This window comes from Nanorana parkeri, unplaced genomic scaffold (assembly GCF_000935625.1).
Source record: "Nanorana parkeri isolate BGI_ZX_2015 unplaced genomic scaffold, ASM93562v1 scaffold42, whole genome shotgun sequence".
NCBI lineage: Eukaryota > Metazoa > Chordata > Amphibia > Anura > Dicroglossidae > Nanorana > Nanorana parkeri.
The window spans coordinates 890,341-904,570 of record NW_017306310.1 but is presented as its reverse complement, the minus strand read 5'-3'; the positions used below and the strand labels follow the sequence as shown (position 1 = coordinate 904,570).

Here is a 14,230-nt window from a genome sequence, read left to right as displayed (position 1 = left end):
GGGCACCCCTTCTCCCTCCACAGAGCATCAGTGCCTCTCCTCTCACAGAGTACAGGTTTACCCCCCTCCCACTCACTGACTACCAAAGTCCCCTCATCAATAGCCCTCATTTGTTCGTGAGGGTGCAGAGAGACCTCCCACAACCTGGAGTGTCAGAGAGAAGAGTTGAGTGTCGACTGTCAGGGGAGCAAGGGATCAGGTATGTTTTAGTCCTTTTTACTGGTATCCTAGGCATAAATGAGCATTTAACACTTGCAGTGCAGGGAAAGCCCTATTGCAAAGGTATTTTTTTCCCAGAGCTCATCTTTAAATAGAAACAGTCACGAGTTAAATTGTTACACTTGTCCAGGCTTACATATGAGAGATTTACATCAGCCTCTATTTTAGATTTAATTACATTGCCTGTGTCTGGTTTTTTTTTTAGGGTCAGAGGCCAAGCAAATGACCTCACACAGGTTCACAGCTTCTTAACCTGCAGTGCATGAGTAGGCAAATATAATATAATATATATAGTAAGCCTGCAGAACATTAATCATTTACAAATAAATAAAGGCATGATAATAATTGCAGTTCAGTATAATATTGTTCAAAATATTCCAATGGACGTCTTACCTATTAAGGATCCAGGGTTCTTTGCTGCAGGCCAGACCTGCTCTCAGTTTATCTGCTTCCTGTGCATTATCTGTCTTTTTGTACTCTTGCCAAGCAAAGTTCCACTCTTCTATTCCCCCTTTTGCTATTGCATTGCAGTAGATGGCGTTTCTCAGGTTGGGATGAATTCTGTGGATACACACAAATGATATTCATCTATAGTTTTAGCATCAGTACTAGATTTATATTCAGGTAAGGGCATTGGCATTATAACTTTACAGTAATGTTTAGGTTCCTATCCAGCCAGTATTTCATGAGCCTGGTTTGTAAAATAAAGGGAGGGGCCAGTAGTAGTAGTAGTGTAAATTCATCGAGATTATATTTTTTTGAACTGCAGGATATAAAGTAGTATTCTATTTACTAAAAGCACAACTTCAACGTATTGTAAATATGTACCTGTTTACACCAGTTGTCATCCAGTCACTGAATTGTTTAACCGCTAGCTCTTCACATTCCTTAATACCATGGGTGCAGGCTGTGCTGACTGCATTTATTTCATTGTATCTGTAGAGAAATTATACAAAAATAGAAAGACGTTGTGAAAAGCTATTTAACTTACTTTTTCGGTCATATCTGAGAACTTAAAGGAGAACTATGAGGTGACTGATTTCCACGCATCCTCATAGTTAGAGCTGACCTGTGACAAGGGAGCTGTCACAGGTCGGCTCTATTGATTGGGAAGTGAGCAGGAACATGCAGCCGATCCACTCACTTCCCGATCGTCTCCCTGCAATGAGTGGTGACTGTCATTCAATGCTCCCCGCAGGGATTCCCCCCTCCCCTCTCCGATCCTCTAGGTCTGAGTGGAGGAACGAACAGGGGTGGGGGTGGGCACAGCTGGCTCTGCCTCTGGATAGGCATAGCCAGCGGTCACTCATGCAGCTGGGTGGATCCAGACAATATTGTCGGGTTCCGGCCCGACTGCGGCGCTCTCAGTATATCGTGGGCAATAGCCTGCGATATACTGAGTTTTGGGTCACGGGAGGAGGTTAGTATATGTCCTCCCGTGACCCTAAAGAGAACTATGGGGAAAACCACTTACCCTATAGTTCTCTTTTAAGGCTAGGTTCAGATATGAGCGATACCCGGGATGCGCAATTCGGGACCGCGCGATCGTGTGCTTGTGCACACAGTGGTTGCCGCACGGCCCCATTATTTCAAGGGGGTTACATCTGCGCAGCAATCACTGAAAAAAGGTACATGTACATGCGATAGGCTGTGGTTGCGACTCTGTGACCGCCTGGCAATCCGCACGGTTTTGTGCACGATCAACCTAGCCTAAAAGCACTGGTTACAATGGTTGCAATATTAGAATTAGCAAATAGAAAAATAAATGTCGATGAAATCAGAAGACTCATTGCTCCAATTCCACCAGAATGCAGAATAATACAGACATCAGGTGCAGGCTGCAGTGTGCTCCCACTCGTCAAACAATATCTCTCCAATCAGCCGGACGAAACCGAGGTCCATAAAAAATTCAACTTTATTGTTGTAAATTCCATGCAAAGTTCAAAATACAAGGTATAAACCACCATAGTATCTCTCCCACTCCAACGCCTCTCGCGCGTCTCACCACTTGGGCTTAATTATAGAAGTGGTGAAAGTGGTCTATGATTAAGCTCAAGTGGCGAAACGCGTGAGAGGCATTGGCGTGGGAGAGATACTATGGTGGTGTATACCTTGTATTTTGAACTTTGCATGGAATTTACAACAATAAAGTTGGATTTTTATGGACCTCGGTTTCGTGCGGCTGATTGGAGAGATATTGATAGAAAAGTAAATGTGCTTCTCGAAAGCTATCAAATTCCCATTTCATTTTCCCCTAGAGTAGTACAGCAAGCCTATTATACTATGTAAAATTCCATTTGTAGCAAATAACATTTAATACATATATTGCAGCCATGATGCTCTGCCCACTCTCAGTGAAGCTCCATCCAACTTTTGTTATGTTTGAATCATGTTTTTAACATGGCCTTAGTTGTTTTGGGGGTCACAAAGACAGTTCAACATGCACAGTGGTGGGAACTACAGCAGTTAACACTAGCAATGACCTACTAAGCCTTGCATAAACACTAGGTTGGGTTCTGGGAGAGCTGAGAAATACAATTGTTGTTGGGGACAGTTACTCAGATGTATACATTGCTCTGGAGCTTTGCATACTTTTTCTCCTAGGGTCAAATCCCAGCCTTTGTCTTGCCTACTGTAAAATTCCACTTTAAGACTTCCCCATTTAAGCTGGAGCAATATACAATGCCATATTATCAACAACACCAAACAAATTGTGTGATGAAGCCCAGTGTCCTGGTATGTAGAGTCAGAATTGTGTGCAATTTAGCAAAACATCTTTTATTGCATTCACAGCAGGGAATTGTACTATGTGTGGTAGGCCATGTCTTCCGTGGATTCTTGAAAGCATTGCTCTAGGGATTTTTTTTTTTTAAATTGTCATCAAGTTACTGTGTAAAGTGGTGTCCTTAAAGGAGAATTATGAGGCGAAGGATTTTCACTCAGCCTCATAATCTGAGCCGACCTGTGACAATGAAACTGTCACAGGTCGGCTCAGTAGATCGGGAAGTGAGCGAACACATACCGGCGCTCGCTCGCTTCTCAATCTATCCCTGCAGAGAGCTGTGACTGTCACTCACGGCTCCCTGCAGGGATTCCCCCCTCCCCTGTCTGATCCTCCAGCGCTGACTGGCGAAACGGACGGGGAGGGGCGGGCACAGCTGGCTCTGCCTCTGGATAGGCAGAGCCAGCTGTCAATCCCGCAGCTGGGTGCATCCAGACAGTATTGTCGGGATCCGTCCCGGCTGCGGCGTCTCAGTATACCGCAAGCTGCAGCTCGCGGTATACTGAGCTTTGGGTCACGGGAGAACACTAGTTTGTGTTCTCCCGTGACCCTTATGAGCACTATGGGGAAAAACCCTGACCCCATAGTTCTCCTTTAAGTCTATAGTCTGTAGCCTGTTGGCCTAAAGCTTCTTTTGAAAAAAACTAGAGGTCCTGAGTTCGTTGCATTACCTTGTGCTTACATCTCTTACAGCCTCAGCACCAGACTAAGTAGATAACTATCCCATTGTACTTACTGCTCTGTTAAAGTTGCTGGTCTGTTGGCCCAGTCATTTGTCTTGTTCCTGAAGTACTCAAACAATGGTTTAACTTGCTGTACCATGTAAGCCTGTAAAGAAACATCACATTCTTGGTTTATATTGGCCATATGCTATGTGATATGTGCAAGTAATTATCAAGTACAAGTTAGGAGGACAGTTTGTGGAGATTTGGGTCTTTTTTCTTTACGAGTGTTTTTGTCTGTAGTTTATTATGTGCTGAATAGATGTCCCTACTCTACACTGAGTTGCCAGATTATTATGACCACCCCATCAGTACTTCGTTGGGCCACCTTTTGCCTTCAATACTGCGGCTATTCGTCTTGGCATTGACTCCGCGAGATGTTGAAAGGTGATGCGAGGAATCTGACACCATGCCTGATGAATAGCACTGTCCAGTTCTGTGAGATTTGATGGTTGTGGAGCCAGCTGCCTGATGGTTCTTTCAACTTCGTCCCACAAATGCTCAATTGGATTGAGATCTGGTGATTGTGGGGGCCACCTAAGCAAGGTAAATTCTCCCTAATGTTCCTGAAACCACTCCTGCACATTACAAGCACCGTTCCATGGCGCATTGTCTTGTTGGAAGAAGCCATCTCCATTGGGATACGCCATCAACATGATAGGATGAACTATGTTGTGCTATTCAGACGTTCCACACGAATTAAAGGGCCCAAATCATGCCAGGAAAACATGTCCCAAACCATAACACTGCCCCCACCAGCTTGAACACTGCCCCCATCGCCAACAATCATCCCACAGTCAAAGGCTGTTAAATTGCGTTGTTTACCCATATCTTCAGAAAAAAATCACTTCTACTGTCGTGGTAAACAACCTGCTTCACTATTGATAATGGTCTGGCCCTCTAGCAACTTCAGTGCGAAATTATAGCTAATTTGCCTACAAACGTCAGGTGGTCATAATAATCCGACCACTAAGTGTATATTGAAGATACCCACAGAAAAAAAGAAAATCTAAATTCTCCTAAATGTGAAATATTTAAAAAAAATTTAATGACCAGAGTTTATTCATCATTCCTCTTTATGAAGAAGCAAAACGTACATATGCAAAGAGTAGATTAAAGGTACACTAAACTTTCCTGATAGAAGTCAGAGGGAAAAAGGTTAATAGACAGATGGTGTCATAACTAAATCTTAATATTCATAATAACAGCTGACTGGTTACCTTCATTGGTCCGTACACTTCTGCACGATCAAACATCTGTACAAAGTAGCTGAGACTGCCCAGGGCTGCCTGCCAAGGCATATACTCAACCTCCTTGGATAGGAATTTGGTAGTGTCAAGTGCTCTTGCCGTGCTAACATATTTAGCTCTAAAATACAATATAATACAATTACACTATATAAAATACAATCAAGATATGTAATCTTCTTTGTAAACTTAATTGCATTTCACAGTGTTATGAGTCCAGTGTCAGACGGGGGTGCCAGGGTCCCACCAGGGAAAGTAAAGGTAAGGGGCTCTGCAACAGTCAATATTCTATGATAATTGATACGTGAATTGTGGCACAGTGAAAACTGGGGGTGGCTTAAAGTAAAAGGCAATGCTTAAACAGGCATGGTTTACTGCCATGATTTATACTTTTAGGCATGGCAAAATAAATAGAGACGGATTGGAGTTTTTTAAAGGAATACTATTATGAGGATCAGTATAACAGCCAGCAGCTTACATGTTCAGATAGAGGTTAGAAATGGAAACACCGATATTTCCTTCATGATGGGTTTACTTCAACACAAACGTTTTGTATTCAGCTTTTTAGCAACGTATTATCCAACTCTACTTAGCACCTCACTATTTCTGCTAGAATGGTCCAAGATACCTCTAGGGGAGGGATTGCTCGCATGTCACAGGAGGTGGTCAGAGACTGCCAACATGCTACAAAAAACTGTTAGAATCTACTCACATATGTCTTTTAGAGACTGCCCATGTTAGAGGAGATTGTTAAGAGGTTAAGCTCTTACAGGACACTGTTAGGTCTCGTTCACACCTAGGCGTATTGCATATGCGCGTCTGTTGCGCGGTTTTTTACCGCGTTTCCGAAGGCTACTTGGCTGTATCCCAATGGAAACGCGCAACAAAACGGCCCAAAGTAGTACCTGTACCTTTTCAGACGTGGGCTGTTTTGTAGCGCGTTAGGGACGGGCGGAAATACGCCAAGGTGGGAACAAGACCATTGAATACAATGGGATTTATATTTTTGAGTGTTTTGTAGAGCGTTCGTCGAGCGTAGAACGCGCTACAAAACGTTCAGGTGTGAACGAGGGCTTAGAGACTGCTCATGTTGATCAGCGGGTAAAATGACAGCGTCTAAACCATTTGAAAATATGTTTTTGTGTGTACAACCTGTATTGTACATCCCCTTATAAATCCTGTGTACACAATATTTGTATGTGCTTTACCTGTATACATCCTATATTTATATGTACCCCTTTTCCTGTATGAATCCTACATAAACTTTCCTGTGTGTGGTTTTTAGTGTCTCTGGCTCTCAACTGATTTCACTTCTAAAGAAGAAACCTAAACTGAGTATGATGTGATCTGCACTGCTGGGTAACAAGCCAATCCAAAGTAGAGGCTGCCATTACCAAAAATTGGACAACCAAAGGAAGGATATAGTAGCCTGCATATCTAAATGCCAGGGGGGAGATGGCAACCTTAGGCAAAGCCCACTGGGTGATCCTTTGATCCTCTGATAGGCCAGTCTGACAGGTTGTCAGTCTAATACTGTATATTTCAGGTAAAAGAGGCTGTAAAAGAAGGTGCCAGGCTTAAAGAAAAAAACAGAGATTCATTAGTCCCTTGAGCAAGCTGGACACAAATGAGTGACACTAGAAGAGACAGCTGCAGATTATGAATGGTGGTGTTATCTTTTTGTGAAGAGTGGGACAGTAGCTAATCGTAGGTGTAGATGAACAAATACTTTATTAGGTAAAACAGGTCACATATATGTATTTGGACTGGAAATTTAGTTGTATGGCTGGAGTTTAGCTTTATAACATTGACCCATATTCCAATATGTTGTAACATTTTGCAAATATGGATCATTCGTTTCTTGAATAGGAAAGCAGGAAGTAGTTAGTGAAGAAATCTTTTTTTTTTGTTTAAGTGTGAGACTGCACTGAAGAGTCAAAGAAAATATTCTCTGCAGAAATAATGAAACTTATAACTGACCTGGCTAAATTAAAGGCATCATCAATGATCTGAGCACGGTTGATGAGAGGAATTGCCTGCAATGCAAAATTAGATAAAATTGTATACCTGATCAGAAAAAATGATCACGCAAACTTTATGTGGTGAAACAATACAATAGAAAAGATGAAGATGATATTTACAAAAGGGAACCTAGAACCATACGATCGTTAAGGTTGATTTACTAAAAGAGTAAAGTTCACTTAGATTAGTGAATAAGGTGAAGTTGTGTTCACTTTGGATAATAGTCATGAGGAGAAAAAAAAAGAATTCTCTACTCCTTTGGTAAATCAACTCCTTTAAGTAAAGTCAGTTTTACTACTTTATAAGGATACTGTCTACTTACTGTGAGGTTAGTGTCTAGCTGATTTAGGAGTCTGTCCCAATTCCTGTCGTCATAGTTAACCCTGTAGTATCCAGTGACATCAAGGTTAACCAGAAGCCAGTCATTTCCAGATACCCTAAAGACATCATTTTGGTCTGGAATGCAAGAGAAATGCAAATTAGATGTTTATATTGAGGTCATTTAAAGTAAATCAGTGTTATGACTGTACAGCATAAGTTCTGGAGGGTAATGATATACTCATCAAGTGCACAACAAAAGCACTGAAATCATGGCTACTCTTCCCTTATTTCTTTGGCAGTCAGCACTTGGCAGCCTGCCAGTCTTTCAATGTAAACAAAGAGTGGGTGCAGTAGGCTATTAGAAACAGTCTGAAACCTGACTTTAGAGTCTCAGTTTGGTTTGCTTTAAAAATAAAGCAGAACTAAACCACCAGAAACAAAATGGGCCTCCAGGAGCTCTGTGCCGTAATGTTGAAGTATGAGCAGCAATAACCGCACAACCCTCCATCAGTCTTCTTTTTCTGCGTTCAGTGTCTTCAGTCATCTTGATTGGCTAGGCCATGATGTTGTAATTCACATGCATGTGCACAGGAGTTACTTGCCCCTTCACAGAATTCTACACTGAGTTGCCCATGCACAGCTCAGTGTACACTTACAGAAAAAAAGTGCTGGCAGGCAGGTAAAAGCATTTATGATATTAGAGATATACACAGTTTTTGCTGCCATTAAAAAAGACTGCCTGTAAGAATTTTTTAACAAACTAATTACTCTACAGTGCCTGCAGCCACAGTGGTCAGTGAGGGCTTGTTTGAAATCTCTTGTAAGGCAACTTCAGACAAAATGCAAAGCACAGGTTCAATGTAAGGGTTTATTTATAAGAACATGATACGCAGCAACATGATGCATTTCTGCATGCTACATTTTTTTGTCATAGGCAAAATGCATAAGCATGAGAAAATGAGCTGTTTTTAATGGAGCCTATTTACACAAACATAGTGTATTGAGGTGCATAATATTTGTGTTGTGTGTGCCTTTTGCCACATTTGTAATGGTACTTTGCAAATACTTTTGAACAATAGTATATTACTACATACCAAGGCGTCCTCTGAACCACCAATTTCCTCTGTCTCCATTTGTTTTAAGATAGGTAATAGGTACCTTCCAGAGGTACCTGAAATGGATTTAAAAACAAACTCATTACATTTTAGTAAACTACAGCCTGTTTTTTATATGGAAACTTTTAGATTCTTATCTTCCACAGTAGTGACTTTCTGTTTGGTAATCCTATTTAAAGAGTAACATACTAATACTGATATACTAATACTGATTACTGTTCTGGGTTGGTGATATTAAGATGTAACTATCAGTTGGGTCTTCCCAATTATCTGGGACCTCAAAGGCAATATGACTAACCTACCTCTTCATGGCCATGAAAGCAGAAAATCAAATTTTCAGCTGGTCTTCACGTACTTCATAATTAACTATGGATACTATGGCATCATCTACTGGATAATTTCAATATATGGAGAATAATTACAATTCTTTTCATATGTTTATATAATGGTGCTTTATTGGTAACTGCTATTAATCCCCCTGAGCAATGTTCTAATTTACTCACTGCTAAGTTATTAGTAGAGGCCCCATATTACAATTCTGACATTATTGGGTTTGGTGTCTTCTTTTTTGATCTTCCCAATGCTGCTCCATCACTTGCTCCAGCTGCTCCATCACTTGCAGAGACTCCTGGACACAGGCTCAGGGTATTTACACTGACATCACTGAAGCCAAGTTCAGGAGCCACTATATTGGCTTTTATTTTTTCCCCTGCCTATAACTCTAAAGTAGGTCAATAAAATAATTGCATAGAGGGGGCTATAGTTATAGAAAACAAAGCTCTGTTACATTAACATATAAATAGAACACATTCCTTTTGCTGAGAGGGTCTCTTTAAAACTTCCCCATCATAGGTGTGTGCTTTCTCTGATTAATCTTACATTCAAAATGTTAGTTTTTATGCATCCTACCTTTGGAATCTGCAAATGTTTAATTTTTCATACTTACAATTACTGTATATAATACAGTTATTACTTACTAATAACTCCAATATAAATGTAATCTACTGTAGAGGATGTCACTATTTGTATGAGGTGTTTATAGATCATTTATATAACTAATACCTCAAGGAGAACTGCATATTCCTATAAAAATACCAGTAATTCCAAAAGGTGCCATGACTAGGCAAAAACGTCGCCTGGTCAAATGATTCCTACTCATGTTTCTCAACATTGACTTTAAAATGTTATTTCTAAGTGCTCTGTCTTGTAGATAAATGTGTCCCCAGTTGTTTTACAAACATTGGAGTGATCAGCTGCAATCTTCTCCCTGCTCGTCCATCCTGATGACAACGCACCCTCCACCACCATAGCTCCCCGCCTCCCTCCGCCAGCTTCAGTGCTCCATTAATCCTTGGATCCCCGCCGCCACTGCTCATACAGGCGGGGGAGAGCAGCAGGGATCCGAGGAGAAGCTGCAGGCTGTGTTGCCCCTCTACTTCCTGCCGTCCCAAGGCCATGGCCTCGGTGGCCTAGTGGGGAATCCAGCCCCGCCTGCAGCTTGCGTCATGGCGAGCTGTGTCGGGCCACCTGGTGTCCCTGTTGCCATGGCACCCTGTATGGCCGCACAGCTCTCACACCACAAAGGCTGGCCCTGGGTACAAGCTATGATGATGCTGCAGTATGAGTGGAACATGAGACACTGCAGAACGAGAGTGGGCCATAAGGACACTGCAAGCAAAGAGAACACTGTGAGGACACTGTAGGAGAAGAACGGGCCATAAGGACATAAGGACACTGCAGGAATAGAGCGAGTCATGAGGAAAATGTAGGGGGAAAGCAGACCATAGGCACACTGTAGAAAAAGAGGGGCATTTTGTCATTGTAGGAGAGCAGGCCATGAAGAAAGTGTAGAATTAGCCTGGAACATGAGAACATTGTAGGAAGAGAATGAGCCATGAATACACATTGTAGGAGGAGACCAAGGAATAGGAAGACTGCAGCAGTATAGATGGAGGAGACAGAGAGGAAAGAGATCATAACTGTTAAGAATGCAGTTTAAAGCAATGGAAGCCAGAGAAGAGTAGGAGCAACTGCAAATTAAACATAAAGGTCTAGAAGAAATTAAAAGCATGCATTTTACAGTATACATTATGTGATTCCTGCTGTGCCATCTCCTGTTTTACAACTATTTTTTAAAGTCACCTGTGACAGGTTTTATTTAACCTCCTGTGGACCAGCCACTGCATATACAGTATATGGCCAGTCTGCAGCCCCATTGTTTCCGGAAGAAAGTACGCTTATGTCCTCCCATCCCCGCTTCTGTTTCTGTCAATATACAGCAGAGAGCAACAGTTTCAGGCATAGAGCTGATCTGACCGGCTCTGTGCCCTGAGTTCTCATGAACTGGTTATTACAGGGATCACATCATATGGCAATGTTTACGTTGCTAAGCCCTCCTCTTCCTCTTACAACAGAGGCAGGGGCGAGTGCCGGAACTAATGAATGGATGAGTCATCCAATAATTAGTTCCTGGTATAGGGATGCACCGATATAGTTTTTTGCTGTTGGTACTTGCTGATACCAATACCAATTCCGCTGGCATGGAGCCGGCTTCCCAGGCAATCAGGAAGCCAGGCAGCAAGTAATGATTTCCTGGGAAGCCAACTCCATGTTTGGCCAGCTCAATGCTGATTGGCCATTTAGCATGGAGCCGGCTTCCCGGACAATCAGGAAGCTAGACGGCAACTAATGCCCGGGAAGCTGGCTCAATGTTCCCCTACAGCACTGCCGAACAGAGGAAATCTTCCTCTGACCGGAAGTTATGGTATCGGGTAGGTTTCGGAGCATTTGGGTGAGTACAAGTACTCGCTCAAATACGCAGTATCAGCACCTCTTCCTGTTCTCTGGTGAAAACATGCTGCAGCTGCAGCAACAAAAAATAAATTAAAATAACATTTTCAACCATTTAACAAACACCTTCCTTTCCTGTATATGTCGGCTCCATTCTATATCTGCTCTGATCTGTCTATTTACCCATTCACCTCCCTTATCCTGCAAATCTATACACTGGCCCCTTCATCTTCATCCTCCCACTGTATTTGACCTGCACTTTAACCCCTTCACCCCACCTCCCTCTGCGTATGACCTGTACATCGATTGTATCTTGTGCACCATTACCAAGCTCCATGTTTTAACCCACTCAATACCAGCATGTTTCTTCATTACCCAAAAAAGTGTGTCAAAAAACCAGATCACCTTGGAGCGTCTACTTTCTAAAAAGCGGTCATTTGGAGGGGGCGTGAGTTGTATTGTACTGACATTTTTGTTTGATATGTTTCATAACAGAAAGTTAGGGAAACAGTTATTTTTCCAAGTGTTTTTGGTCTTTTTGCTTTTATATAGTAAAAAAAAATTAAGAAGCAGTTATTTAATACCACCAAAAGAAAGCCAGATCTGTCTACAAAAATGATATAAAATGAATTTGGTTATATGTTGCATGATGGAGTAATTCCCAGTCAAACTTTTACAGCATTTAAAACTAAAAAATGGTCTGGTAATTAGCGGATTTACCATGCTGGTACTAAAGTAGTTAGGTTGGATACATTCTTCAAGCTTACTCCTATTCCTTCCTCTGAATGCTTCTATAATTCATTACTCTAAAACATAAATACTCTTGCATTAGTCTATTAGTTCAATAACGCATCAGCTTACTCAAATGGTGATGGGCGAGTGACGATTGAGTCCGGATCTAGAAGGAAGTGCTGCTGCCTTAAAGCACCTGCTGCTGTATCTATTGTTACCACAGGGAAACCCATCTGTAAGACCCAGGTGTCCATGATGGTGCTAACATTTTCATTAGGAGGAAATGTTACAATGTTCTGTTTATCTACAGCCTAAAAATAAATAAAATAAGACTCTGTTACTGATGCTGTACAATAGAACAAGCTCGATTTTCATCACAAAAGAGAGAAAGAGACAAAATATTGAAAACGAGTAAGGTGATGGATAAGAAAGAGGGAATTTGTCAGTTTCTGAAAGCACAAAGTTTTAGGGGAAATTAGGAAATGAAGAATTCAGGAGTTTTGGTTTAGCCATCCCTCTCAAAGACAAACAGTAAAGTCTGCTATTAATATTCATTAAATTACATTGTATTCTGTTTGAATAAGTGCAAAATCTCAGGTACAGATGCAACATTAGGATGTCATTTTGCTTGTTGTGAATGTGCACTACAAGACTTGACACATTGTTCTAGCATTTGGTAGACTTCAGGTGACAACTCACTTTCTTGGTACATATTCTAGATCTGAAACAGTACACAGTTATGCTAAGTGTACATCGTGTTCTGCTAAATGTAAGTGTAGCACTCTGTAGAACCTCTCTTTGATAGAGGGCAAACTAAACCAATCCTGTTTTTATTAACCTCTCAAAATGTTTTAATTTATGAATCCAGATCAAACAAATACACATTGCTCAGGAAAGCATTCCTTTGCATTGTTGCCCAAGCACTCACAGTAATCATGTTTCAGAACAGCTGGCTCCATCTCTCTCAGCTCCACTTCCCTGAACTTCCTATTTGGCTCAAGATCACAAGGGTCAGCATAGTCTCTAGCAGCTGTCTATCTAAGGCTGGGTCTATCTAAGGCTAGGTTTTTGCGCGATATCGTGCAAAACACAGATGCACATTGAAGTCATTGGAGGCTGTTCACACCTTTGCGGTTTGTCGCGTGGATGAAATCACCGGTCGTGCGAAAAGGTGCAGGAGCTATTTTCAGGCGGTTGTCGCGCGGTTTGGGTCCCATAGACATCTCTCTACATTAAAAACCGCGCAACAATCGTGCGATTTTCAATGAAAAAAACTTGCGACAATCGAAAACGTGCGACAACCACGCAAAAACAGCTCAGCATCTGAATCGCCTAGGTGTGAACCTAGCCTCATAGCTTGGAGAAGGGACAAGGAAGGAGCAGGGGGGAGTGGATTGCCTTGCAGTGCATGTATGTTTCCAGAGACACACAGCTTATTAGCACACACCAGAGACGCTCCATAGGACCCTGCAAGGGAAAGGAGCCGCCCTAAAAAAGGATATCAGGGGACCAGCTGATTCTGCAGGAAACTAAAACTTTTAAACTTCAAGAAGCAGCTTCCATTGTAAGTGATTTATCCACATTTGAAAATGCTTAAAAACATTTTGACTGTAATATCACTTTAATTTATAATTATTATAACAGGGGTTCAAGTGCAGAATAAAGAGAATCTTGGGTTCAGTGGTGTGTGTGCTAGTGAATATGACTATGGTGTGTGTGAGTTGGCATGGGCACAGGTAAATTTAAAGTGGTTGTAAACCCCCCTCCTTCCCTCTCCCCCAAAAAAAGAAAGAAGCAGTAAAGTCATCCTGAAAAGAATGTATAATCTTTCTGTGCCCTTCATTTTTTAAAATAAACTTTGCTTTTTAGAGAAAATTACCTGTTGATCCTGCCAGTCCCCCTGACTACTTTGTTCTTGGTAGTAATGCTATGCAGGCTCCTACAGCCCTTGTATCGTTGCCACCACAGTGCACATGCTCTCAGTCCTATAACAAGCAAGCCTACTACTCATGGCCTACTCTGAAGCGTCATCCTCCCAGCTGCCCACATCACAGGCAACAGTGCCTAGGGGGTTGGACCCGGTGTGATTGACAGCTCTACTCTACTCAGCCCAGGAAGGAGGATGTATTTTGCTGATGTCACTGCATTTTAGTCCCACCCACTGACCAGGGCCATGTAGGGTGCAGAGAAAAAGTGGTCACATAACCTGCAGAGCAATAATTTAAAAAAGGTAGTTCTGACATTATTTTAAAGTTTTTGCTACGATACTTAATTGCAGTG

At 41.8% G+C, this 14,230-nt stretch overlaps 1 protein-coding gene across 1 annotated transcript in view; it reads right to left on the bottom strand.

Annotated features, from left to right (window-relative positions):
- The window catches only part of LOC108799594 (aminopeptidase N-like), a 35,934-nt gene that overhangs the window by 8,050 nt on the left and 13,654 nt on the right, over positions 1-14,230 (bottom strand). Inside the window, exons 10-17 of the mRNA XM_018571484.1 lie at positions 12,080-12,261; positions 8,408-8,484; positions 7,315-7,448; positions 6,951-7,006; positions 4,944-5,091; positions 3,738-3,829; positions 1,048-1,155; positions 613-780 (exon numbers count right to left, since the gene is read on the bottom strand). Of these exons, the coding sequence (XP_018426986.1) occupies positions 613-780; positions 1,048-1,155; positions 3,738-3,829; positions 4,944-5,091; positions 6,951-7,006; positions 7,315-7,448; positions 8,408-8,484; positions 12,080-12,261 (965 nt within the window). The remainder of the gene's footprint in view (positions 1-612; positions 781-1,047; positions 1,156-3,737; positions 3,830-4,943; positions 5,092-6,950; positions 7,007-7,314; positions 7,449-8,407; positions 8,485-12,079; positions 12,262-14,230) is intronic.